Source organism: Astyanax mexicanus, chromosome 19 (genome assembly GCF_023375975.1).
Source record: "Astyanax mexicanus isolate ESR-SI-001 chromosome 19, AstMex3_surface, whole genome shotgun sequence".
In the NCBI taxonomy this organism is placed as follows: Eukaryota; Metazoa; Chordata; class Actinopteri; order Characiformes; family Acestrorhamphidae; genus Astyanax; species Astyanax mexicanus.
The window spans coordinates 43,386,007-43,413,944 of NC_064426.1; the positions used below are offsets into that span (position 1 = coordinate 43,386,007).

The 27,938-nt window shown below is 42.7% G+C and overlaps 1 protein-coding gene and 1 long non-coding RNA gene across 8 annotated transcripts in view; both read left to right on the forward strand.

Annotated features, from left to right (window-relative positions):
* LOC125784464 (uncharacterized) overlaps nucleotides 1–27,938 on the forward strand; it is a 320,028-nt gene that overhangs the window by 237,281 nt on the left and 54,809 nt on the right. The window lies entirely within an intron of this gene.
* LOC103040205 (BAH and coiled-coil domain-containing protein 1) overlaps nucleotides 1–27,938 on the forward strand; it is a 147,686-nt gene that overhangs the window by 111,204 nt on the left and 8,544 nt on the right. For 5 of the 7 annotated variants that reach the window (XR_007427265.1, XM_049468111.1, XM_049468114.1 and 2 more), the window contains exons 15-27: nucleotides 2,947–3,076; nucleotides 6,464–6,668; nucleotides 8,849–9,052; nucleotides 14,790–14,963; nucleotides 15,894–16,141; nucleotides 16,276–16,353; nucleotides 17,063–17,195; nucleotides 17,631–17,748; nucleotides 19,153–19,228; nucleotides 23,803–23,911; nucleotides 24,852–24,968; nucleotides 26,366–26,524; nucleotides 26,690–27,936. Coding sequence is in view for 6 of the 7 variants with exons in the window: in XM_049468111.1 (XP_049324068.1) it covers nucleotides 2,947–3,076; nucleotides 6,464–6,668; nucleotides 8,849–9,052; nucleotides 14,790–14,963; nucleotides 15,894–16,141; nucleotides 16,276–16,353; nucleotides 17,063–17,195; nucleotides 17,631–17,748; nucleotides 19,153–19,228; nucleotides 23,803–23,911; nucleotides 24,852–24,968; nucleotides 26,366–26,524; nucleotides 26,690–27,936 (2,998 nt within the window). In the remaining variant the exon portion in view is untranslated. The remainder of the gene's footprint in view (nucleotides 1–2,946; nucleotides 3,077–6,463; nucleotides 6,669–8,848; nucleotides 9,053–14,789; nucleotides 14,964–15,893; nucleotides 16,142–16,275; nucleotides 16,354–17,062; nucleotides 17,196–17,630; nucleotides 17,749–19,152; nucleotides 19,229–23,802; nucleotides 23,912–24,851; nucleotides 24,969–26,365; nucleotides 26,525–26,689; nucleotides 27,937–27,938) is intronic. The other 2 variants (XM_049468115.1, XM_049468113.1) reach the window with 2 other exon arrangements.

A 27,938-nucleotide genomic window follows, 5' to 3' on the forward strand; every position in this document is an offset into this window, starting at 1 on the left:
TTTAAGAAGTATAGGGTAATGTAGAGTGTAGTATAAGATAGTATAGGGTAGTATAGGAAGTATAGGGTAATATAGAGTGTAGTATAATGTAGTGTAGGGTAGTATAGGAAGTATAGGGTAATGTAGAGTGTAGTATAAGATAGTATAGGGTAGTATAGGAAGTATAGGGTAGTATAGAGTGTAGTATAAGATAGTATAGGGTAGTATAGGGAGTATAGGGTAGTATAGAGAGTAGTATAATGTAGTGTAGGGGAGTTTAGGATGTAGAAGCTAATATAGAGAGTAGTAAAAGGTAATATGGGGAGTTGAGGTAATATAGGGTAATATAGAGAGTAGTAAAAGGTAATATGGGGAGTTGAGGTAATATAGGGTAATATAGAGAGTAGTATATGGTTATATAGAGAGTAAGATAAGGTAGTATAGGGGAATTTACTTAGAATATAGGGTAATATAGAGAGTAGTATACAGTAGTATAGGGTAGTATAGGAAGTACAGGGTAATATGGAGAGTAGTATAAAGTAATATAGAGATTAAAGGGTAGTTATAGGTTATATATGTATATGCATGTATATATATATATGTGTGTGTGTGTGTGTTCTATTGGTATGAGCACTTTAATGATGAACAGCAGGTGTTGCAGTGAGACATGTTGCACACACTCTGTTCTCATGTGTGTGTTACTGAGATTGAGGGCAGTGGGTTAGTGGGTAAAAGCCCCAGACCAGATCTCTGTGTGTGTGTGTGTGTCTACAGCATGTGTGTGTGTGTTTGTGTGTGATTCCTTTTGGCGACAGACACCTTGTCTGCAGTGTGTGTGCACACGTGTGTGTGTGTGTGTGTGTGTGTGTGTGTGTTTGTGTGTGAGAGTGTGTGTGTGTGTGTGTGTGTGCGTCATTCCCTGCTAATCAATTGTGTTTAATTAGTCACCGGGAGCGCTGTCTGCAGGGAGGGGCCGTGTCCTGTCGTGTGTGTGTGTGTGTGTGTGTGTGCCGTGGCATGGCCAGCCTCATGGGGATGACACACACACACACATATACACCACGTCAGCCCCTGTACCCAGCCTGCCAATCACACAGCCCCGGCGCACCGTCTCTCTCTCTCTCTCTCTCTTTCTTTTTCTCCTTTTTTTTCTAACACATACACTCCCTTATACCGTATTTAGCACAGATACAGATGGATAAACACACTCTCACTCACACACACTCACACACACCGTCTGTTATATAATAATTGGTGCATTAGGTTTAATTGTAGCATTGGTGATTTTTCCCTCCTGCTGAAGGAGCTTCACTCTCTTTACACTGATTTACACTGATCTTTCACGTCTTGTTAATCAGTCAGAAACTAGTACTGTGTCCCATGTCTTTTCCCATGCACCATGTAAGCATGTAAAGAACACTGCACATTGACCGTGCACCATGCAGTTTAATTTAGGGCGTGTCTGTGTGTCTTTGCTATCGTAATGACGGGAGAAGTACACCTTGTGCGACGCAAAGGGCACATGTACTCATTCTCTTAATTAAATTAATCATGGGTGTGGTAAATTTTTGGGCATAATGTGAAATAAACATAAACCAGTCAGAGCGTCTCTTTAAGAGCTCATCATTCTCTTTAAGAGTAGATCAGGTGAGCTCTGTCTTTGGTGGATTGCTATTGTAACGGTGCAGCTACCTGGACGTGTTCAACAAACTCTTCTCAGCAGAGGAAACTGAGCTGCTGGTTGACGCTGTGAAGGAGCTCCAGCAGCTCATTTACGGGAACAGCAATGTTATTTTATTTACTATTCTGTTTATTGTTGATGTAAAAGTTGGGTTTGTGCTGCTGTGTGTTCATGTGTGTGTAATAAGTGGGGGCGTACGCTCGGCTCGGCACAGCGCCTGTGTTACCGAGATAGCGATGAACGTCTGACTGTTGGCGTCTGTCTAGGTTGTATTCAGTCAGTGGAGCTCCTGTGTTTTCTGTTACCAAGATAAACAAGCAAAACTCCAGAAATGTACCTGAACACACCTCATTTCCAGAACACCACGCCCATCAGTGTAGATATATTCAGAAGCACTTCTGCTATTTAAACCTGGCAGGTAGTAGTAGGAGTAATAAGCCTGGAGTTTAGTGGGTTAAGCGAATTGCTCGCGGTGGACCCGGTGGACTCGGTGGATGGCTCGCCAGGCCTTCCGCGCCGCCGGAGGAGTGATGGTTAATGTTTTTTGTTGGAGTGCAGCCGGCGTGCGGTTGTGTGGTCCGCTGGGCAGGTTTCCAGGGAAATGCGAGGGCATTCTCTCTGCGCCGGCGGCGGCGGCGCGGCTAACTGCAGGACAGAAGCACTGATATGTAAATGCAGCTCGGGCTCTGTGATGTTCTCGGCAAGAACAGCGGCGGCGGCGGCGAATACAAACGCCTGAGCCTCCCGTCCATTTCCATTCTCATTCTTATTCCCTGTATCTTTTCAAAGAGCCATTGCTGCTGTCGCTGCTGCTTTTGTGAGATCAGTGTGTGAATGTGTGTGTGTGTGTAAGTGTGTGTATCAGAGTGTGTATCAGTGTGTGTACTTGGGGGGTGGGTGGGTAGGGGGGCATCTCCCCCCCCGACGGAGTGTGCCGGCTTCTAATCCGACGCAACAACACTGGGTCGTCCTCCGTCTTCCATCATCTTTGCATCTTTGCTTTCTTTCTCTCTCTCTCTCTTTTCTCTCTCTCTCTCTTTTTCTCTCTTACACAGCCTCAATCGCACTCGCAATCGCTTTCTTCTTGCCTTCTTCTTTTCTTTTCTTTTTTTTCCTCAGCTACTCACCAGAGGAAGAGCGAGGGAGCTATTAAAGCCCGGTGAGAGACGAGAGACTGTCTCTCGCTCTCTTTCTCTCTCTCTCGCTCTGATCTCGCCGCTTTTGCTGCTCTCGCGCTCTCTCCTTCCGGGCAGCTATGAAAGCCTGTGGTGTCGTTTGATTGACAGGTCTGTGGGGGCGGTGTTGAGCCTGCTGGTGGACGAGTCAGGAGGAGGAAGAGGAGGAGGAGGAAGTGGCGATTCGGCGAAGAAGAGGAAGCTGTCAAACCGAGGCTTCAGCCGCCTCGGAGCCGCTCAGGTCAGTGTCGCCACGCGATTCGTCCCTTGTGTCGGATTTTTCCTTTTCCTCTCTTTTGCTCTCTCTCTCTCTCTCTCTCGCGCACTCTCTCGCGCACTCTGTATTCCCAGGTCTCTGCTTTCCTTATTAGGATTCGGCTCATGCGTTTTAATTAAAGATTAAAGCCTTTCCACAGAAGGTCGTCCTTCTGCGCTCCATGATATCCCACTGTCCTCTGCCCTCTCTATCAGTGTTCAGCGCCGTTACCATCGATAATACGGCTTTCCTAATATTGATTCCTGATTTTTAGAAGTGTGCAAACAGTTTTTGCATAGATACCGAGAATAGAGTATGATACAAAAGCCTGAGAAGCTGAGAAATGTACGATTTTTAATATTTCTACACACAAACCCACTCAAAACTCATATACAGACAGTACTAGTCTAGCACCTCACCTTTAATATAATAATAAACACACAGACAGCACTAGTCTAGCACCTCACCTTTAATATAATAATAAACACACAGACAGTACTAGTCTAGCACCTCACCTTTAATATAATAAACACACAGACAGTACTAGTCTAGCACCTCACCTTTAATATAATAATAAACACACAGACAGTACTAGTCTAGCACCTCACCTTTAATATAATAAACACACAGACAGTACTAGTCTAGCACCTCACCTTTAATATAATAATAAACACACAGACAGTACTAGTCTAGCACCTCACCTTTAATATAATAATAAACACACAGACAGTACTAGTCTAGCACCTCACCTTTAATATAATAATAAACACACAGACAGTACTAGTCTAGCACCTCACCTTTAATATAATAAACACACAGACAGTACTAGTCTAGCACCTCACCTTTAATATAATAAACACACAGACAGTACTAGTCTAGCACCTCACCTTTAATATAATAAACACACACAGACAGTACTACTCTAGCACCTCACCTTTAATATAATAATAAACACACAGACAGTACTAGTCTAGCACCTCACCTTTAATATAATAAACACACAGACAGTACTAGTCTAGCACCTCACCTTTAATATAATAATAAACACACAGACAGTACTAGTCTAGCACCTCACCTTTTATATAATAATAAACACACAGACAGTACTAGTCTAGCACCTCACCTTTAATATAATAATAAACACACAGACAGTACTAGTCTAGCACCTCACCTTTAATATAATAATAAACACACAGACAGTACTAGTCTAGCACCTCACCTTTAATATAATAATAAACACACAGACAGTACTAGTCTAGCGCCTCCCCTTTTATATAATAATAAACACACAGACAGTACTAGTCTAGCACCTCACCTTTAATATAATAATAAACACACAGACAGTACTAGTCTAGCACCTCACCTTTAATATAATAATAAACACACAGACAGTACTAGTCTAGCACCTCACCTTTAATATAATAATAAACACACAGACAGTACTAGTCTAGCACCTCACCTTTAATATAATAATAAACACACAGACAGTACTAGTCTAGCACCTCACCTTTAATATAATAATAAACACACAGACAGTACTAGTCTAGCACCTCACCTTTAATATAATAATAAACACACAGACAGTACTAGTCTAGCACCTCACCTTTAATATAATAAACACACAGACAGTACTAGTCTAGCACCTCACCTTTAATATAATAAACACACAGACAGTACTAGTCTAGCACCTCACCTTTAATATAATAAACACACACAGACAGTACTACTCTAGCACCTCACCTTTAATATAATAATAAACACACAGACAGTACTAGTCTAGCACCTCACCTTTAATATAATAAACACACAGACAGTACTAGTCTAGCACCTCACCTTTAATATAATAATAAACACACAGACAGTACTAGTCTAGCACCTCACCTTTTATATAATAATAAACACACAGACAGTACTAGTCTAGCACCTCACCTTTAATATAATAATAAACACACAGACAGTACTAGTCTAGCACCTCACCTTTAATATAATAATAAACACACAGACAGTACTAGTCTAGCACCTCACCTTTAATATAATAATAAACACACAGACAGTACTAGTCTAGCGCCTCCCCTTTTATATAATAATAAACACACAGACAGTACTAGTCTAGCACCTCACCTTTAATATAATAATAAACACACAGACAGTACTAGTCTAGCACCTCACCTTTAATATAATAATAAACACACAGACAGTACTAGTCTAGCACCTCACCTTTAATATAATAATAAACACACAGACAGTACTAGTCTAGCACCTCACCTTTAATATAATAATAAACACACAGACAGTACTAGTCTAGCACCTCACCTTTAATATAATAATAAACACACAGACAGTACTAGTCTAGCACCTCACCTTTAATATAATAATAAACACACAGACAGTACTAGTCTAGCACCTCACCTTTAATATAATAATAAACACACAGACAGTACTAGTCTAGCACCTCACCTTTAATATAATAATAAACACACAGACAGTACTAGTCTAGCACCTCACCTTTAATATAATAATAAACACACAGACAGTACTAGTCTAGCACCTCACCTTTAATATAATAATAAACACACAGACAGTACTAGTCTAGCACCTCACCTTTAATATAATAATAAACACACAGACAGTACTAGTCTAGCACCTCACAAACACCTACTTAAAACTCAGTATAGATAATATTAATTATCTGACACACATGTTAGCGATGCCCCTGGCCATTTTTACTGTTTATGTCAGACAATTTTAGTCCTAATTTAGATTTGCCAGATGTTCTTGGAGATTTTTAACAAAAATTTGCTTGTCATTAAACTTGAGTTAAATAACACACCTATTTATTGGGGCTCCTCCCACTAGATGCTGACAGTAGTCAGTCAGGTTAGTCCTTCCTGCAGTCGGCAAAATATAGCTTCAGCATCATGAAGCTTTAACCAGAGTTTTTCATCAGGAAGCCAGAAGATAATGTAATGTGCTCTACCTATATATATACTTATAGCTGCTATACCTGTATACTATACATGGTATAATACATATAGATACCATATACTGTATACTGAGACACTATACACATTTAAATCACTCAAACTTAAAATCATTAAGCAACTAATTTACTGGCCTTTTTTAAGTTAGTGCAACTTCATGGCTAATTTGTTCTCTGCACTTATAAAATTAAGTTGATGTAACACGTCTTAAATGTTGGAATTTATCGTAGTTATTTTATCATTATTCAATACTTTAAGTTGGCTGAACTTAATATACAGTATTTAGTCGAGGTAATTAAACAATGCATGCTAGACTTGCCAACTAGAGTATATTTCTGTTCAGCTTCTGTTCAGAATATATTGATAATATATTTAATTCTCTTTCTCTCAGATGAAGATGCAGTGTTGTCAGAAGAGCAGTCTTCACGAGCATCACGTGGAACAGCTGAAGCCCAAAACCTCCACCAACAGGACGGGCATCCGACACCGAGACGCCTCAGCCTGTAGCTCCGCCCCCTCTCACCTGTACCTGCCCCAGAGGAGCCCGAAAGCAGAGTCCAGGCTTCCCAACGAGTCGGAGGGCCAGAGCGACACAGGTCTAATAATACAGAATATTACATTTACTGTTTACTGCGCACAGAAAGCCTAGTGCAACTTACTCACTGCTGTATTTTATTCATTTCAGTTCATGCTGCTTTTCTCTGGTCTCTCAGTTATTAAAGGGGACATGAAACATTTCAGTTTGTACAAGTTTTCTAAGGTATTAAATATAATGGAATTTATTTGGGGGGGATTTTTTTATATAAAATGTTTACACACTAAATTATAATATATTTATGTTTGTTATGTTTGAGCTAGGGCGCCGCCATGTTGCCCGTGCAGCACTGGTGACGTCACGAGGTTGGTTGGTTTAAGATCCCAGGCATATAGCTAGAGGAAAAGAGCGTATTGTTTGTCGAGATTATGGATGAAGACGAAGCTGAACTAGGCTAACATGGAGCATTTGCTCAGAGATCTTTCCTGTATAAACCTGAGCAGGACTTTTCAGATGCTTTTCTGAGAGAGACGTTTTGGGAGTGTTTATTCTCTCTCTATGGGAGGTCCGTGCAGAACCCTGCAGCGCGTCCACAGCAGGTACTACCATTCAGTTAACCAGCTATTTTATATACATTTAGCTATTTAACATGCAAAGTCCAGAGTTCATTAAGACTGAATGAAACGAACATGATTTAAGTGGATATTGAAACATCCAGGCGCTGTTTGGTTGATAAACCGTTCAGTTTAGAAGTTAGAATGCTTACTGGGTTACTTAGCTTCATCTAGTTAGTGTTAGCTAGTTAGCTAGCGTTGGCTAGCTAGAATAAGATAGCTAGCTAAGTAGCTAACGCTAGCTATGTTATCTTTAAATTGTCATTTTATCTAGACTTTCGGTAACGGTACCTCTCGCTGCTCTGCTGGGTGAGCGTGTTGTTTGGCTCGTACAGCTGCTGCTCTCATAGTAACGTTACTATCAGTCGGACGGTCTGTACATTCCAGCTGATCAGAGGAAAAATAAAAAACGGAGGAAAAAAGCCTCGGACTTCAGCTTATTTATCCGGCGCTAATGCTCCTGACTCAAACCCCTCTCCTTCACATAGTCCTGGTCTAGAAAGTGCTCGCCACTAACCCCTAGCAGCTAACCGGAGGATTCTCACGCTTCAGCGCTGCGAGCCCCGCTGAAGGTATGAAAGTGAAAGTAAATATTTCTCATTCCTCACCCTATTAAAATTCACTACTCCCAGTATTACTACACACAGGGGCAATACAAAAGTGCCCCCCCGCTCTGCATTGAGTTTTGGTTTGGATTTTATTATTTATTGAGGAGCTAAATTACAGTATTCTCATAGATCATAGTAGTGAGGCGTGCGAGAACCAACCTCGTGACGTCACTTTCAGCGCTGGGACAAGATGGCGCTGCCCTTACTTAAAAAAATGACATTTAGATTGCTTATTATTTTAATTCCGCTTCACTGACAACTGTTAAACTTATAAAATTTGTTAGAGTGAAAATACATCTTGTGAATTAAACGAAATACTTGAAGTGTTTCATGTCCCCTTTAACTGCTTCACTTTTAGCGGGTCTTTTATTGTCAAAAATCCTGTTTTTAAACATTTTTTCATCATAACTATAGCTAGCTATAGGGAGAAACAGCAGGAGAGAGCAAGAGACAGCGCGAGTGAGCGAAAGACAGCACAAGAGAGTGAGAGTTAGCACAAAAGAGTGAAAGAGAGTGCGAGAGACAGAGAGAGGGCGAGAGATTGAGAGTTAGAACAAAAGAGCGAAAGAGAGTGCGAGAGACAGAGAGAGGGAGACACAACACAAGAGAGTGAGCAAAAGACAGCATGAGAGAATGAGACAGCACAAGAGAGCGAAAGACAGCACGAAAAAGCGAGAGACAGTGCGAGAAAGTGAAAGACAGCGTGAGAGAATAAGAGAGAGTATAAGAGGGCAAGAGACAGCGCGAGTGAGCGAAAGACAGCACAAGAGAGCGAGAAGCAGCGCAAAAGAGGGAGAGACAGAGTGAGAGACAGCACAAAAGAGGGAGAGACAGAGTGAGAGACAGAAGAAAAGAGAGAGAGACGGAGTGAGAGACAGAACAAAAGAGAGAGAGACGGAGTGAGAGACAGCACAAAAGAGAGTGAGAGTGTAAAAGTGAGAGAGTGTAAGAGTGAAAGAGTGAGAGTATGTTAACTGGTTGGTGACTGATGGTGGTAATGTATCGTCGTCTCTGTCCAGCAGGCAGTGGGGACAGTGCGGTGCAGGACAGCTGGAAGGGACGAGGGGAAATGACCATCAGAAAAGGAAAGAGGAAAAGTGGGACGGTGTTAAACCGAGCGTCCACCCGCCTGCAGCCTCGGTCCAGGATACTCCGAGCCAGAGGACAGGAAGTGACAGAGGACGGAGACACATCAGCACTGGAGACAGAGTCCTCTGAACAAGGTACTTTTAATACTCACCCCAAAAACAATGCTCTATTATTACTCATCGTTTAAACAGCAGCAGAGCTTCTGAATATATCTACACTGATGGGCGTGGTGTTCTGGAAATGAGGTGTGTTCAGGTACATTTCTGGAGTTTTATCTTGTTTATCTTGGTAACAGAAAACACAGGAGCTCCACTGACTGAATACAACCTAGACAGACGCCAACAGTCAGACGTTCATCGCTATCTCTGTAACACAATAAACAGAATAGTAAATAAAATTACATTTTTTTCTTCTCTCTCCTTATCTCTCTCTCTCTCTTTCTCTTTCCCAATCTCTTACTCTTTATCCCTCTCTTTATATCTGTTTCTTAATCTCTCTCTATATCTCTCTTTCTATCTTTTTGTCTATCTTGCTCTAATGTCTCTCTTTCTATCTCTCTTTTTATCTATTTTTCTATCTCTCTATATCTCTCTTCCTCTTTTCCTATTTGTTTCTTTCTCTCTCTCTTTATGTCTCTTCTATCTCTCTTTCTCTCTTTATATCTCTCTCTCTTTTAATCTCTGTTTTCCTATCTTTTTCTCTCTCTATTTCTCTCTCTTCCCCTTTTTCTATCTATCTATCTATCTATCTATCTATCTATCTATCTATCTGTCTATCCATCGCTTTCTCTTTCCCTATCTCTTAGTTTTTATCCTTCTCTTTCTATCTCTTTCTTAATCTATATCTTTCTGTCTATCTATCTCTTTGTCTATCTGTCTATTGCTCTCTCTTTTTCTCTTTTCTTATTTATTTCTCTTTCTCTCTCTTTATCTCTCACTATCTTTCTGTCTGTCTATCTCTCTCTCTTTCAATCTCTCTCATTCTCTCATTTTCTATCTATTTCTCTCTCTTTTTATGTCTCTATCTCTTTCATTATCTCTCTCTTTCTGTCTTTCTCACTGTTTCCCTCTATTTATTGTGTATCTATCTATCTATCTATCTATCTATCTATCTATCTATCTATCTATCTATCTATCTATCTATCTATCTATCTATCATAATCAGTGTATTAAATAATCTTCAGTCAGTGTTAGTGTGCCCCCAGTGGTCATTCAAGGACATGTTAATTTGTTAATGGTCAGACAGTGAAAGACAAGAGTGTGTGTATAGTGTGTATAGTGTGTGTGTGTGTGTGTGTGTGTATAGTGTGTGTGTGAGTGTGTGTGTGTGTGTGTGTGTGTGTATAGTGTGTGTGTGAGTGTGTGTGTTGTGTGTGTGTGTGTGTGTGTGTGTGTGTGTGTGTGTGTGTGTGTGAGTGTGTGTGTGTGAGGTGAGTGAGAGGGTGTTGATGAATGGTGTGTAAATGGTGAGAGTGTTGGGGTGTGTGGAGATCTGACACCTCTCGCTGGCAGACACACCGCCGCAGCTGCAGCTGACTGCGCATTCACACACACACACACACACTACACACACACACACACACACACTGCACAGAATCAGTGATGAGTTTGCAAAAGAGGAAATATCAATAACTCTTTTAGCTGCGCAGTTTCGTTTGGTGCACTACTAGTTCACAATTTTCAGTGCAGCAGTCTGAGGTGTTTAAAAACTCCAGCAGCACTGCTGCATCACCTCTGGAATATAATCAAGAGGAAGATGGATGATATCAAACCACCAAACTGAACTGCTTGAATTTTTACACCAGGAGTAAAGCAGCATAAAGTTATCCAAAAGCAGTGTGTAAGACTGGTGGAGGAGAACATGATCAAGTCAAGTAGTTTTATTGTCAGTACTGCATATGTACAGGACATACAGAGAATTGAAATTACGTTACTCTCCTTCCCAATTTTACAGCAAGTACAGATAATAGATATAATAAAGGAGAATGGGAGACACTATGTGTACAATACAGCAGGGACACAATAAACATACGTAAGACAATAGTGCAATATTGATGGTGATTGAGATGGAAAGACAGTAAAAATAGTAAATAACAGTAGTGCAAATACGGTATATGGTATATAGCTTAAGGCTGGTAAAGTGAATGGGTGCGTAAGTCCTTAAAGTTCACAGTTTAATTAAGTGGAATTAAAGTGCGTATTGACAGTGCAAGTATATCAGTAGTGCAGGTGTTGTGTAGTGCGTTTGGAAGGGACCAGTACTTTGTGCATTGTAGTGCAGAGTTTCAGTACTTTATTAGTGGGGGGGGTCAGGATGCTGAGTGAGTGTGTGCTGGGGGCAGGATTGGGATGGGGGGTAGAGCAGGAAGAGAGTTCAGCATCCTCACAGCCTGATGGATGGGGCTGTCTCGCAGTCTGCTGGTCCTCGCCCCGAGACTCCGCAGTCTCCTCCCTGATGGCAGCAGGATGAAGAAGCTGTGTAGTGGGTGGGAGGGATCTCCTGCCAGACGGAGGGCTTTCCGTGTGAGGTGGGAGCTGTACAAGTCCTGAAGGGAGGGGAGAGAGGTCCAACAATCTTCTCAGCTGCTCTCTCGATGCGCTGGAGGGTCCTGCGGCAGGATGCTGTGCAGGCCCCGTACCACACGGTGAAACAGCTGGTCAGTATGCTCTCGATGGCCCCTCTGTAGAAGGTGGTCATGATGGGGGTGGGGGCTCCAGCTCTTCTCAGCTTGCGGAGAAAGTAGAGATGCTGATTTGCCTTCCTGGCCAGTGACGCTGAGTTGGTGCTCCAGGAGAGGTCCTCTGTGACGTGCACACCCAGGAACTTGGTGCTGCTCACCCTCTCCACAGCAGTTCCGTTGATGAACAGAGGTGTGTGCTGTGTGTGAGTTCTCCTGAAGTCCACAACAATCTCCTTGGTCTTCTCTGTGTTCAGAGAGAGATTGTTGTGTTTGCACCAGGAGGCCAGGCGGCTCACCTCGCTCCTGTAGTGTGACTCATCGTTGTTGCTGATGAGACCCACCACCGTCGTGTCATCCGCAAACTTGACGAAGAGGTTGGAGGTGTGTGCTGGTGTGCAATCGTGGGTCAGCAGAGTGAACAGAAGGGGGCTCAGCACACATCCTTGGGGAGCCCCTGTGTTCAGTGTGGTGATGCTGGATGTGCTGCTGCCAACCCGCACTGCCTGTGGTCTTCCAGTCAGGAAGTCTAACAGCCAGTTGCACAGGGAAGTGCTCAGCCCCAGACTGTCCAGTTTGTGTATGAGCTGTTGGGGGACGATTGTGTTGAATGCTGAGCTGAAGTCAACAAACAGCATTCTGACGTAGGTGTTCTTCTTGTCTAGGTGTGTGAGGGCTGAGTGGAGAACAGTGGAGATGGCATCATCGGTCGAGCGATTTGACCAATAAGCAAACTGGTAGGGGTCCAGGGAGGGGGGGAGCGAAGACTTGATGTGATGCATGACTAGTCGTTCGAAGCACTTCATGAGGATGGGGGTGAGTGCAACTGGACGATAGTCATTGAAACAGGATGGCGATGCCTTCTTTGGGACAGGGATGATGGTGGTGGCTTTGAAGCATGTGGGAACCACCGCCTGACTCAGAGAGGTGTTATAAATGTCAGTATAAACCTCTGCGAGTTCCCAGGCACAGTCTCTCAGCACACGGCCAGGAATGTTGTCAGGCCCAGGAGCTTTCCGAGCATTGATCCTGCTGAATGCTCTCCTCACACTGTCTGGGGACATCGTCAGCACCTGGTCACCAGGAGGAAGGATGGATTTCTGGGCGGGTGTGTTGTTGAGTGGCTCGAACCTTGCGAAGAACCCATTCAGGTCGTTCAGCAGAGATGTGTCGCTGTCGCAGGTCTGTGGATGTGGTTTATAGCCTGTGATAGACTGGATACCCTGCCATAGGTTCTGTGTGTCTCTGCTGTCACTGAAGTGTTGGGAAATCTTCTTTGAGTACAGCCTCTTAGCTTTCCTGATCCCGCGGGACAGGTTGGCCCTGGCTGACCTCAGGCCTGCCTGGTCACCTGTTCTGAAGGCTGCATTTCTGGCCTTCAGGAGCTTGTGGACCTCTCCTGTCAGCCATGGTTTCTGATTCGCTCGAACAGTGACGGTCTTGAGGTCGGTTACATCATCAGTGCACTTGGTGATGTAGGCAGAGACAGTTTCTGTGTACTCCTGAATGTCTGTGAAGTTGTTGTGGGTGGCAGCCTCTCTGAACATATTCCAGTCTGTTGTGCTGAAACAGTCCTGAAGTGCCTCTGAGGAACCCTCTGGCCATACTCGTACCTGCTTAAGAACTGGTTTGGTGACTTTAACCAGTGGTCTGTAAGCTGGCATTAGCATAATGGTGAGGTGATCAGAGGCTCCCAGGTGGGGGAGGGGGGAGGCTCGGTAGGCTCCTCTGTGTGTAGTAAAGACCTGGTCCAATATGTTGTTTCCCCTGGTTGGAAAGTCTATGTGTTTAAAAAGTCCAGAAAACACATTCTTTGGGTCTGCATGGTTGAAATCTCCAGCCAGAATGAGAAAAGCATCTGGGTGCGCTGTCTGCTGTTCACTGATGTACTGGTACAGTTCATTCAGTGCTTCACTCCTCACGCTGTTGTTGGAGGTCGGAGGGATGTAAACAGCAGCGATCAGCACGGCGGAGAAATCTCTCGGTAGATAGAACGGACGGCATTTGATAATCATCAGTTCCACTACCGGTGAGCAGTGTTTACAGACCACAACAACGTTCCGACACCAAGCATCGCTGATGTAAACACAGAGCCCGCCGCCGCGGCTCTTACCTCCGTCAGCTAGCGCGCGGTCTGCCCGATAGCATGTTAGCCGCTCCAGCTGAACGGCGTGGTCCGGGACGCTGTTGTTGAGCCAGGTTTCGGTGAAAACATAAACACAACAGTCTCTCACGGTCTTCTGAGTTGACTGAAGTAAGCGGATGTAATCCAGTTTATTGTCCAGAGAGCGTACATTAGCCAAAAGTACGGTGGGAATAGCTGGCTTGTGTGGGCTAGCCGCTAGCCTCGCTCGGATACCAGCGCGCTTACCCCGTTTCTGCCTTCTCGCCTGCCGTCTGTGGCGCTTCCATTGTGGGCGAGCTGCAGCGGTGGGGGTGCGGGTGTCCGGAGCACGCCGCAGACTCGCAGTTCTTCTCGGAGTCCGCGGTTTAACTCCAAAAGTGAGTTTCTGCCGACTCCAAGCAGAAACTCACAGCTGTAGGTGCGTTTCAGGACGTGAACGCACGACAAAGACGTACAAAAACACTGCGACTTACAAGACAAAAAACACGAAAACGCTGTTTCCTCGGGGGGAGAGAAGCCGCAGCGTGTGCACGCGCCGCCATCTTGGATCAAAGGTGCCAAGATGCATGAAAAAAAAACTGTGATTAAAAACCACCAGGATTATTCCACCAAATATTGATTATTTCTGAACTCTTAAAACTTTATGAATATGAACTTGTTTTCTTTGCATTATTTGAGGTCTGAAAGCTCTGCATCTTTTTTGTTATTTCAGTCATTTCTCATTTTCTGTAAATAAATGCTCTAAATGAGAATATTTTTATTTGTAATTTGGGAGAAATGTTGTCTGTAGTTTATAGAATAAAACAACAATGTTCATTTTACTCAAACATAAACCTATAAATAGCAAAATCAGAGAAACTGATTCAGAAACTGAAGTGCTCTCAATGACAATAATATTGTTTGTTGCATTAATTTATGAATTTATGGTGATGTATATCAGTGTCGGCATATTCTTAAGGTTATTGGAATTGGTATCATTGATATTGATAATATTGTAGTATCATGCAAACTATAGTATTTACATCAGCAATATGAACTGTTCCTATTAATACTGTTTTAATGTCCACAGAAGAGGAGGAAGACGAGGGCAGTGAAAACAGTGATGAAGGACAAACTGCTAAATCCCCCGCCTCCAGGGAGCTCCCATCCAGCTCTGCTGTCAAAGACCCCTCCCCTTCCTCCGTCGTTAAACTGGAAGCCAATCAGAAGGCAAAAAACAAGAGGGAGCGACAAGAACTTTACGGTAAACTTTTTAAATGCTCCGGTGATCCAGTATAACACTGCTTTAGTCTGGTGGAGGAGTGGACAGGAAGAAATAATAGCCTCTGTGTATCGCCTCTGATTGGCTACCAGAACTTTGACACCAGGAGGCATGGACGAGACGGACAGCGTTAAAAAAAAAAAAGACTTTTTTACACTAATAACAGTCTTTGCAGTGTTATATGTTACTTTATAACATGTGTAATAATGCTTTGCTAAGTGCAGTTTAGCCACTGACCTAGTCTTAGAGTCTCTGTAAAACACCAAATCCACCGGAGATCCTATTTAAACCTATCGTTACTTACACACAGGGGTAGTCCAGATCCAGGCAATTGGAACAAAAATCTCGGGGTGGATTTTTTTTTTACTTTTAACTAGTGTAAAACATACGTAAACATACATATCTTCTACCTATCTCTTTGTACTTGGCTGCTGGTGTTTTTCCTCCATAGACTAATTCTAACCATTTGTTTCTTAGCTCTGAATTACTGGGTAAAGTATATAAACACTGATGTGTTATTCGCACAAATAACACAGGAATGAACTGCATGCTGTTCCTAGCGCTGTTAGTTATCTCCTATCTGACGAGACGGCGTCGCTGCCCGGCTTCAGCTCTGTCTGTCTGTGGGCGGTCCAGAGCCAAGGTGGGCGGGGCCATGAATGACTAATTCCCGGGTTGATGTAGACACAGTGCTTTTCCTGATCGACTAGTTTTGTTTTTCTGAATATTTTCTTTTACTAGCTGCTGCAGAGAATGAGGAAGAGTTTGAGGAAGAGTTTCATCATGTGCAGCATCAGAAACAACTCAGAGAGACCCACTGAAATTCAGAATATAAAATAACAAGAAAAAGAGGATTTTATAAGAAGAAGAAATTTAATAATCCCATCTAAATTGTTGAATAATCTCTTCCAGGTTTGCAGCATCACTCTGGAGCTGAAGGTGAGGTGAAGGTGAAGAAGAAGGCCCCCTGCAGGTCGGCCCCTGTAACCGCATCCAAGCCCCCAGGGGTACGCAGGAGACCGGGTCGACCCCGACTACAGGAGAAGCCCTGGACCGGTCACTACCACAAACCCCCCGGCCTCCTCTCCTTCACCACCACCAGCGAACGACTGAGGAGAGCCACTCGAAAGAGCTCCATACTACGAGGAGCCGTGAGCAAGGTGAACATAAGGCTTGTGTTGTGTACAGTAGTAAAGTTGTAAGTGGTATTAATGAATATTTAGTAGAGAAGTGGGCGGAGCTTCTGATTTTTAATTTTGTGTTTTATTTTATGTTTATTTTTTTAATAAAACAGAGGAAAAGTTGGTCAGGTGTGGCTCAGTCTTCCCAGAGTGACGATAATGACGGCAAAAGAAGAACCAGATTCAGACAGGTACACACTTTACATACAGCAGATATTAACCCTGACAACAGTCAGACGTTCATCGCTATCTCTGTAACACAGCCGCTGTGCCGAGCCGAGCGTACACCCCCACTTATTACACACACATGAACACACAGCAGCACAAACCCAACTTTTACATCAACAATAAACAGAATAGTAAATAAAATAACATTGCTGTTCCCGTAAATGAGCTGCTGGAGCTCCTTCACAGTGTCAACCAGCAGCTCAGTTTCCTCTGCTGAGAAGAGTTTGTTGAACACGTCCAGGTAGCTGCACCATTACAATAGCAATCCACCAAAGACAGAGCTCACCTGACCTACTCTTAAAGAGAATGATGAGCAAGAGACACTCTGATTGGTTTATTATTATAATTAACCACATCCATGATTAATTAAGAGTTTTGAGTGTGATTTGAGTCGTGCAAGGTGTACTTTTCCCATCGTTATGATAGACACACTGACAAACCCTAAATCGTGCACAGACACACAGATTGCATTGTTAATGGCAAAACATCTTAATTATACTTTTTGGCCAAATTTGAGGGAATATTCCTGTATTTTTAATATCGCAGTACACAATATCACAAAACAACAGAATATCATAATGTATTTTTTTCTCAGTATTGTGCAGCCCTATTACAGTGTGTTTTTAATGTGTGTTTATAATATATGTGTGTGTGTGTTATTGTGTGGTGCAGTCTAAAGGGCGGGCCGTCAGTCGTCTGCTGGAAAGCTTTGCAGCTGATGAAGGTTTCCGGCTGGGTGAAGACAGCAGCTTCTCTGATGAGGATGAGGAGGGAAACTCTTCCTCACGCTCCAGAACTCCTCCAGGTGAGCTGGAGAAGAATGTGGCCACAACAAAAAAAAATCTGTTTTGTAAAATGAAAAAATTAAGTGTAATGGGATGTAGAGCTACAGACTAGTTGCTTTCAGAACAGTTGATCTCAAAGCAAATAAACCCAAGAAGAAAGGAATAAATAAATAAATAAGTAAACATGCCGCTCCTCACGCAGGATCCAACCCGTGTCGTCAGGGTTGCGTTCCAATACACTACCACTGCCCCGGCTAGTGAATTGGGACACAGCCCGGAAAAAACAAACACCCTTATAAGTAGATAGAGAGCCTGAGAACGGGCTGAAAAAGGAGAACGGGCAGCGAATGAAGTCACGCCGAGCGCAACAGAGAGAGACGGGGAGGAATATAAACAAATGCTCTCCAGAAAAGCATTTTACTGTATTTATAATTTTTTTCATTGTGTGTTCTCAGCTCCTCCAAACTGTGTTCTGAGTAAAGATCAGCTGACGGATGGGCTCCGGGTTCTGATCTGTAAAGAGGACGAGCTGCTGTACGCCGCCCGAGTCAGAACTGTAGATGTGCCGGATATGTAAGTGCACTACTCGTACTCGATCACTACTGCTGGGTATTGGACCTCCTGGTGAGAGACTGCTAACTACTAGAGATGCTTCTGAGATTGTTGACAGACATTGAGATCATGATACAAGGGTTACAGTTCAAATGATCATAATATAGAATAACAGTCATGAAAACTATGAAGAAAAACATATCATTATCAGTCAGCTTTATTATTATTATTAATAATAATAATAATAATAATGAACCCTGTATATTGTGATATATTGTGATATATAGTGATATATTGTGATATAATGTGATGTATAGTGATATATTGTGATATATAGTGATATATTGTAATATAATGTGTTATATAGTGATATATTGTGATATATAGTGATATATAGTGATATATAGTGATATATTGTGATATATTGTGATATATAGTGATATATAGTGATATATAGTGATATATTGTGATATATAGTGATATATTGTGATATATTGTGATATATAGTGATATATTGTGATATATAGTGATATATTGTGATATATTGTGATATATTGTGATATATAGTGATATATTGTGATATATTGTGATATATAGTGATATATTGTGATATATTGTGATATATAGTGATATATTGTGATATATAGTGATATAATGTGATATATAGTGATATATTGTGATATATAGTGATATATTGTGATATATAGTGATATATTGTGATATATTGTGATATATAGTGATATATTGTGATATATTGTGATATATAGTGATATAATGTAATATATAGTGATATTTTGCTATGTAACGTGATATATAGTGATATATAGTGATATATTGTGATATATAGTGATATATAGTGATATATTGTGATATATTGTGATATATAGTGATATATTGTGATATATTGTGATATATTGTGATATATAGTGATATATTGTGATATATAGTGATATATAGTGATATATAGTGATATATTGTGATATATAGTGATATAATGTTATATATAGTGATATAATGTAATATATAGTGATATATTGCTATGTAACGTGATATATTGTGATATATAGTGATATATTGTGATATATTGTGATATATAGTGATATATTGTGATATATAGTGATATATTGCTATGTAACGTGATATATTGTGATATATAGTGAAATCCTGTGTTAGAGGGGGTTACTGAAAGGTCGAGAGTGAGAGAGGAGGGAGCCGGACACAGGAAATCAAGCATTATACACTCCTATAAATAACTCCTTTATACTCTCTCTCTCTCTCTCTCTGTCTCTTTCTCTCTCTCTCTCTTCTCTATCTCTCTTTCTCTCTCTCTCTCTCCCTCTCTCTCTCTCTCTTCTCTGTCTCTCTTTCTCTCTCTCCCTCTCTCTCTCTCTCTTCTCTATCTCTCTTTCTCTCTCTCTCTCTCAGATACAGTATTGTTATTGATGGAGAGAGAGGAAACCGCCCCAGGATTTACTCCCTGGAGCAGCTCCTGCAGGAAGCGGTGAGTTCTGCTTCAAATTCAGCCTCTTACACACACACACACACACACACTATACACACACACACTATACACACACACACACACACACACTAGCACACTCTACCTCTCTGCGATCACCACATCCTCCGAATTCCCCTCGTCCATCAGATCACCACACGTTCACACCGCATCCTCTTCCTAAAGCATCTCCTCATAAAACCACTTCCCTCCAGTCCAGTTCTGTAGTATCTGCAGTATGCATCTGCTTATATATAAAGCGACATATTTTGTCTAATGATGTTTACAGTACTTTAAAAAGTGTTTCAGTTCAGCCTAAACGATTACTGTATCCCTTTATTGTGTTTTTAGTTGGTCTATTGTAGATTCTTCATTGAGGGTCACATTGCTAACATTGAATAACTGAATGTCTATTTAATAAGTACAGCTAAAGAAAGAAGAAGCATTTTTAAGAAGAGAAATAATGAAATAATTCTCTATTGAATTTAAAACAAAAACATTAAAACTTATCCCGAGCCATGATCCACCTAAACTGACAGATCCAGCAAGGAGAGCCATGATCACTCTGGAGGAGCTGCAGAGATCCACAGCTCAGGTGGATCAGGAGAATGAATCGGTCCACAGGATAACTATAAGTCCTGCCCTACACAAATCTGATCTGTTTTTTATGAAAAAAAATGCTTTAGTCCATTGAAGGAGTAAGGGGGGGGGAATGATAGGATTTTGGCTCTTTCTCATGAATATTCATACATGCAAACACATTTGCACTAGGAGGCAGTGAGATGAACAACAGTTAGAATTTTTTTTAAATAAAGACATTTTTACACTAATAACAGTCTTTGCAGTGTTATATGTTACTTTACAACATGTGTAATAATGCTCTGCTAAGTGCAGTTCAGCCACTGACCTAGTCTTAGAGTCTCTGTAAAACACCAAATCCACCGGAGATCCTATTTAAACATATAGATACTCACACACAGAGTCCAGATCCAGAAAGCAAATATTCTAAACACCTACCTATCTTATTCATACCTCACTGGTGGTGTTCCATAGACAAATTCTAACCAAACAACAAGAAAAAGAGGATTTTAAAAGAAGGACACCTTTAAAATCTCAATAAAATACATTTAATTAGTTGTTTTAAGGTGACAAATTGTGAAAAAGTTTAAGTTGTATGAGTTTGTTGAATATGTAAAAGCCACAGTACAGTCATATGAAAAAGTTTGGGCACTATTAATCTTAATCATTTTTAGTTGTAAATATTTGGGTGTTTGCAACAGCCCTTTCAGTTTAATATATCTAATAACTGATTGAAGCAGAAAGCACACCTCGGGCGACTCTGTTTGTGGCGTGCTTGCAGAAATGGCTTCTTTCTCATCACTCTCCCATACAGCTTCTCCTTGTGTAAAGTGCGCTGTATTGTTGACCGATGCACAGTGACACCATCTGCAGCAAGATGATGCTGCAGCTCTTTGGAGGTGGTCTGTGGATTGTCCTTGACTGTTCTCACCATTCTTCTTCTCTGCCTTTCTGATATTTCTCTTGGCCTGCCACTTCTGGGCTTAACAAGAACTGTCCCTGTGCTCTTCCATTTCCTTACTATGTTCCTCACAGTGGAAACTGACAGGTTAAATCTCTGAGACAACTTTTTGTATCCTTCCCCTGAACAACTATGTTGAACAATCTTTGTTTTTAGATCATTTGAGAGTTGTTTTGATGAGCCCATGATGCCGCTCTTCAGAGGAGATTCAAATAGGAGAACAACTTGCAATTGGCCACCTTAAATACCTTTTCTCATGATTGGATACACCTGGCTATGAAGTTCAAAGCTCAATGAGGTTACCAAACCAATTTTGTGCTTCAGTAAGTCAGTAAAAAGTAGTTAGGAGTATTCAAATCAATAAAATGATAAGGGTTCCCATACTTTTGCACCGGTCAAATTTTGGTTTAATGCATATTGCAAATTTTCTGTTAGTACAATAAACCTCATTTCAATCCTGAAATATTACTGTGTCCATCAGTTATTAGATATATCAAACTGAAATGGCTGTTACAAACACCCAAATATTTACAACTAAAAATGATTAAGATTAATAGGGGTGCCCAAACTTTTTCATATGACTGTTTATACAGTATTTGAGAATCACTGGTTCAGAACCTTTAAAACATGCAGTACTTTGGTCAAAAGCATCACTTTCTGCTCCAGTTCAGTCCGACAGAGCTTCCCAAAGCCATTTACAACCAAACACCACTCAAAACACCACTCCTCCACATTAGCGCTCCTCCCTGCAGTTCCAGTAAACAGTGTGGAGGATCTGGCGGAGCTGCCCGGGGCTGAGGTGTGGGGTATGAAGGGTTTGAGCTGCTTTATGTGATCCGCCGGCTCATGGGGTTACGCTAACATTACAGTTTATCTAAGCCATCACTGAAACGGCCTCTAATTACACACTGTAAACCGCACTGCGCTCTCGGCTGGAGCGCTTCCTGAAAGTTTTATTTTTTTAAAAGCCTGGCCTGAGTTTCCCTGTAGCTCCTGCTGACTATCCTTACACACATTTCTCTACCAGTTTATCGTTCAGCTCCTACTCTACGCTGTATATCCTCCCCCATCACTAGTGATTCTCCAACACTCCTCCTCCGACACATGTGACGTCAGACTCCGCCACTTTTTTAACCTTTTTATCGAGTAGCATCACAGCTCTAACGCTCGGAGGAAAGCGCAGCGACTCTGGTGGTTCTGATACATCAGCTCACAGACGCAGCCTTGTGCTGATCCACATCACCCTAGGAGTGATGAGGGGAAAGAGAGAGCGACATCTACTGTACTGTACCCACCCAGAGAGAAACAGCAAGGAGAGAGCAACTGTGCTGTGCTCTCTCAGGGCTCCGGCAGCTGATTGCAAGCTGCATAACGTGGATTCGAACCAGTGATATCCCAGTTATGATGGCAGCGTTTTAGACTGCTAAACCACGCGGCACCTATTCATGGAACATGGAACCAGGATCAGAAAAAAAATTTACTTTTTACAGTTCTTAATTCGTAATGTGATTTTTTAATTTTATTTTAAAGTAACTTTCTTGTAAATCAGCAGAAATTACAATACACATTTAATAGATCTTAGATTAGGCCAACTAAAAACATAAATTATTATTTTTTTATGCATATGAAAAATGTAATATCTAAACTAAACATTTCGAGTTGGCAAAACTGGTGGTGATTTTCTTCAAAACTTAAAAGTTTGAGGCCTTAGATCTCAAATATCTAGAGCAAAAGTTTCCCTAAAGAGCCACTAAATCCTAAACTATATATTTTTCCATTAATAGGTGAAATGTTTTCCTTCAAATTAAATAAACATTTCCGTTTGTGGTAACTGTGGTCATTTCTGCCTCGGGAGCGCCCTCTGAGGTTCAACTGTGCTATAGGTGAGGATGACGATGTTTCCATGTACTTAGGTAGATGGACACTCACAATATGCAAATCAGTCAATTAATCAACCAATCAATAAATAATCCCAGCTTCCTGCTGACGTCCAATCATCTGCGTCTCACGGCTATCAGAGGCACACTGCTTAGTTCTCCCAATCAGCTCTCCCTCATGCCCCGCCCTCTAAACCCATACATCACCCACACAATTTAGAGCATCCATAGACACGAGGAGAACATCCATCCACACAGATAAAGACTTGAACCCAAGACCTCAGTGCTGGGAGGAGAACGTGCTGACCACTAAGCCTGATAACACACACACACACACACACACACACCCACGTATACACACACACACACAGTTGTTGTGCAGCTGCTGCACTGTGTAAACAGCAGTCTCCCAGCAGCTGGATCTAATTACAGCAGCGCTTCTGCTTCCCCGGCTCCTCCATTCCTCCAACTGCCTTTACCTTTGACTCCAATCTACTGCCTCCATCACACACACACCGTCACACACACACACCGTCACACACACACACCGTCACACACACCGTCACACAATCCCACACTCTCTCTCTTTCTCATAAACGAGCAGCGACAATCGAAAAATCTCTCTCTCTCTCTCACACACTCCAGCCCCGCCGCCACCCCGCCTCACACACTTCATCAGTCAGAAAGTGCCCATCGCCCGTGGCAACCCCGAATTAAAGCAACCTGAAAGGAGAAGGCCCTGGCGAGCGGCGGGTGCTGTGCCGGGTGGCATTGTGCCGCCGAAGAAACGCTGGCAGCCGGCAATCACAGCCCTTCCATTCACTTCCTGTTTAGTATTAGTCAGCAAGTCCTCCCGCAGCGCAGCTTCCGCCGCTTTCAGGCCTGACTGGCAGGCTGGCACCCTGGCACGAGATGAGTGCCGCTTTCAGCGCCGCCGCTGCCACTGCCGCAGTCGCTGCCCGGCGTGAGCGTGTGTGTGTGTGTGTGTGTGTGTGTTTGTATGTGTTTGTTTGCCTGTCTGACTTTTATCCTCCGAGTCCAAACACCTCTTTCTTTCAGGCTGGCACTGACTAACCGCTATGTGTGTGTGTGTGTGTTTGTGTGTGTGTGTGTGTGTGTGTGTGTATTCGTGTGTGTGTGTGTGTGTGTGTGTGCTCCAGGTTTTGGAGGTGCGTCCTGAAACAGAGGCAGTTCTAACTGAAGGAACGCGAGTGTGCGCCTACTGGAGCGAGCGTTCACGATGCCTGTACCCGGGATACGTCCGGAGAGGTAAGAAACACTTTGCATTGCAATGCTCATCGCTGTCTTACACCCCACCTCCGACAATCTATTTTCAACAATCACTCATCGTTTAAACAGCAGCAGAGCTTCTGAATATATCTACACTGATGGGCGTGGTGTTCTGGAAATGAGGTGTGTTCAGGTACATTTCTGGAGTTTTATCTTGTTTATCTTGGTAACAGAAAACACAGGAGCTCCACTGACTGAATACAACCTAGACAGACGCCAACAGTCAGATGTTCATCGCTATCTTGGCAACAAGTGCACAAACCCAACTTTTAAATGAGCTGCTGGAGCTCCTTCACAGCGTCAACCAGCAGCTCAGTTTCCTCTGCTGAGAAGAGTTTGTTGAACACGTCCAGGTAGCTGCACTGTTACAGTAGCAATCCACCAAACTCAGAGCTCACCTGGTTCTACTCTTAAAGGGAATGATGAGCAAGAGAAACTCTTTTTGGTTTATTATTTCACGTTATGCCCAAAATTAACCATGATTAATTAAGAGAAGTAGTATGTGACTTTATCTGTGCAAGGTGTACTTTCCCCGTCATTACAATAGCAAAGACACACTAACAACCTATCTCAATTGTACTTGGCTGGTGGTGTTTTTCCTCCATAGACAAATTCTAACCATTTGTTTCTTAGCTCTGAATTACTGGATAAAGTATATAAACACTGATGTGTTATTCACACAAATAACACAGGAATGAACTGCATGCTGTTCCTAGCCCTGTTAGCTACAACCTTACTCACAAGATAACACCTCACAGCTTATACAGGTAAGGGGGGCTGTCAAGGTAACAGTCTACGATCAATTTACTGTAAATACACTGACATGCCAAGTCACGTTACAGCATAGATACTACCCTCCAGTTGCTTTAAAGCATGATGTTTATGTATTAATTTATTTGTAATTTAATTTTTTATCTAGGTGGCGCTAGTGATGAGTGTAAGCCGGGTGGGGTGATGGTGGAGTTTGATGATGGAGATCGGGGACGCATCTCTCTGCACAACATCCGCTTCCTTCCTCCTGGATACCAGGTCCAGTGTAAGTCCCCCAGCACTGTGAGGATAATAGAGCTGCAACTAATGGTTATTTTGGTAGTTGATTAATCTGATGATTATTTTTTCGATTAGTTGATTAGTCAACGATTATTTCTGCTATCTCCTCCATCTCTAAAAACGATAGAAACAGCTAAACACGAGATTTAAAGGTCATTTTTAAAGCGACTCCACTGAAGTACAGAGTTAAACAGGAGTTTCAGTGAAGTTTCTCCAGCACTAAGGCTGGAGCAGCATTAGCATTAGCCGCTAACAGTGCTAAGCATTACCACTTTTGCCATTCAGAGATGAATAATATTGGACTGTTGTTTGCTGCTAACCATTAGCTATCACTGCTGGAGCTGCATTAGCATACTAACCACGCTAAGCGCTAGCTCTTTAGCCGTTTCGAGGTGAGTATTTCAGACTGTATCCTGCACTTTTACTGTGGTAAAACAAGCTATGTGAGGTGAACTGCTAGCTAATATCGCTCTGACTTACCGGGAACACTCAGGGTTCCTTAGTGTAGCACTGTCGGGGGGCTAGCTTTAGCAGTTAGCTGCTAATGCTAATGCTGCTGCACCAAGCCATAGTGGAAATCTGGAAATCTACACTTAATGTTAATAAACTGAAACGCTTTACCCTTTACCCAAATAAACAGTTTTCTGGAGAGAAATATGTGTATATTAACGTCCAGCACTCGTTTAACTTTAAAAGAAAATAACATAAGAATACACATATTATATACAATAATAAGAATTACAGTTTTGTTTACTAAGCTTTGCTTTACTTAACTTAGTTAGGTAAACCACCACACCCCAGTGGTGAGACCTGCTGTACTAGAAGAAATACATGGCGACACCCCTGTTTCTTACTAGTGTTGCATAAAATGCGCCTTATGTATGAAAATAGACAAGAAAATATACATTCATTGATTGCAATTTATAATATGGTGCGCCTAAAATATAGTGCGAAAAACGATTACACCGACTAATCGTTTTAGTTCTAGTAGATTCGATTACACATTTCTGTTCTAAATGGATAGAACAGCTACAACCTTACTCACAAGATAACACCTCACAGCTTATACAGGTAAGGGGGGGCTGTCAAGGTAACAGTCTACGATCAATTTACTGTAAATACACTGACATGCAATTTATAATATGGTGCACCTAAAATATAGTGCGAAAAACGATTACACCGACTAATCGTTTTAGTTCTAGTAGATTCGATTACACACTTCTGTTCTAAATGGAATATACAGTAAATGCTGCGTTACTGCATGATGCTCCACTTAAAATAAAAACATGAAAAGTTTTTAATTTCTGACCCAGTCTCAATGATAGTGATTGATTTTAAAGTTAATTTTAGTTTAATTTTAAATCTCTGTCTCTGCTCTGGTAGGTGCTGAATCAAGCCCGACTCCAGACTCCACTAATCGCTCACTATCAGACAAGATGGGTTCAGCTCACGATGGAAAAAACTCACAGATCAATAAATCCTCTGAGAAAACTCCCAGCACTGAGGACGCCAAAGCCCTGGAGAAACCAGTGAGACGACCAGGTAGGGATATATATTTTAAATTATGACTTTATTTCAGTAATTCAGTTGAAAACGTGAAACTCATATAGGGTATAGATGTATTACACAGAAAAATACAGTATAAATCAAATACAAATATAATTGACGTGTTCAAATACGTCCGTGTGTCCATGTGTTTGGTTTTAGGGCGACCCAAAGGTTCAGGGCTGAAGAGGTTCATCTCAGACGGCGCTGCCAAGAACTCAACATCTCCACTTACTTGGCCATCGGTGGACGTGCCTCGAAAAAGGGCGCCTGTCAATCTGTTCCAGCTTAACGGCTCCGCCCCCAAGAAGGCCTTGAGGAACAGAGAGGCGGCCATGTTTCCCCATCCTCCGGTCTCCATGACGACCCCGGCCAAAGGCATCTTCAGCAGCAGCTCCTTCGAGGTGGACTCCTTCAGCAGCATCGCCAACGGCTACTCGTCCTTCTGCAGCCAGACCCTCCCTTCTACAGGGATGCCTCTAGGGGGCAGGAGCAGTCCGTACGGGGGCAGGAGACGCTCAGAGGACCCTGATGTTCCTCGCGGGAGAAAAAACGAATTCCTGATCAAGCTGGACCACGAGGGCGTGACATCTCCGAAGAACAAGAGCAGCAAGGCTCTGCTGCTGCTGGGAGGTTCTGGGTTTGGTCCGAAAGGTTTAGGTAGTGCTCCACCCAGATCTGAAGCCTATTCCCACCCAGTCCTGCTGGTGAAGGACAGTAGAAAGGGTGATAGCTCGAGGGCAGAACTTCTTCCAATCCAGAGAAAGCCCTCCTCGTCGTCATCGTCTCTGCGGATGGGCGAATACGGAGATCTCGGGCTCAGTTGTCACAGGGACTGCCATAGCTCATACTCGGGCATGGATGAGGAAGAGGACGAGGAAGAAGAGGATCGCAGGAGACGTGGAGGTGGAACGACGATGCTTCCCTCGGCTTCAGGCAGCATTAGGACAGCCGATCGCTTCCTTTCTCGACTTTCCGTCTCCTCGTCCTCCTCCGGATCATCCAGCTCTTCCAGTTCTGGTTCTCTTTCCAGCTCCAGCCTCTGCTCCTCAGACAACGACTCCTCCTACAGTTCTGAGGACGAGGAGAGCTCCACCCTCCTCCTGCAGAGCTGCCTAACCCCCCATCGCTCCATCCTTCAGCCCCCAAACCCCAAACCCCCCTCCGGACCTTCTCAGCACACATTCGTGGCCAAAGCTGTGGCCTTGCCCAATGCCAAAAGTGCAAATGCCAACCACAGCGCTGGCAGCAAGCCTCTAAAGAGGAAGGAGTGCACCGGTTCTCCATCCAAACCCTCCAAGGACCTGGTCAAGAGGCAGAAGATGCTGCCCGACCAGAGCAGACCCAAAGCGTCATCATCCTTCCTACCGGCAAGGCAACTGTGGAGATGGTCCGGGAGCCCCACCCAGGT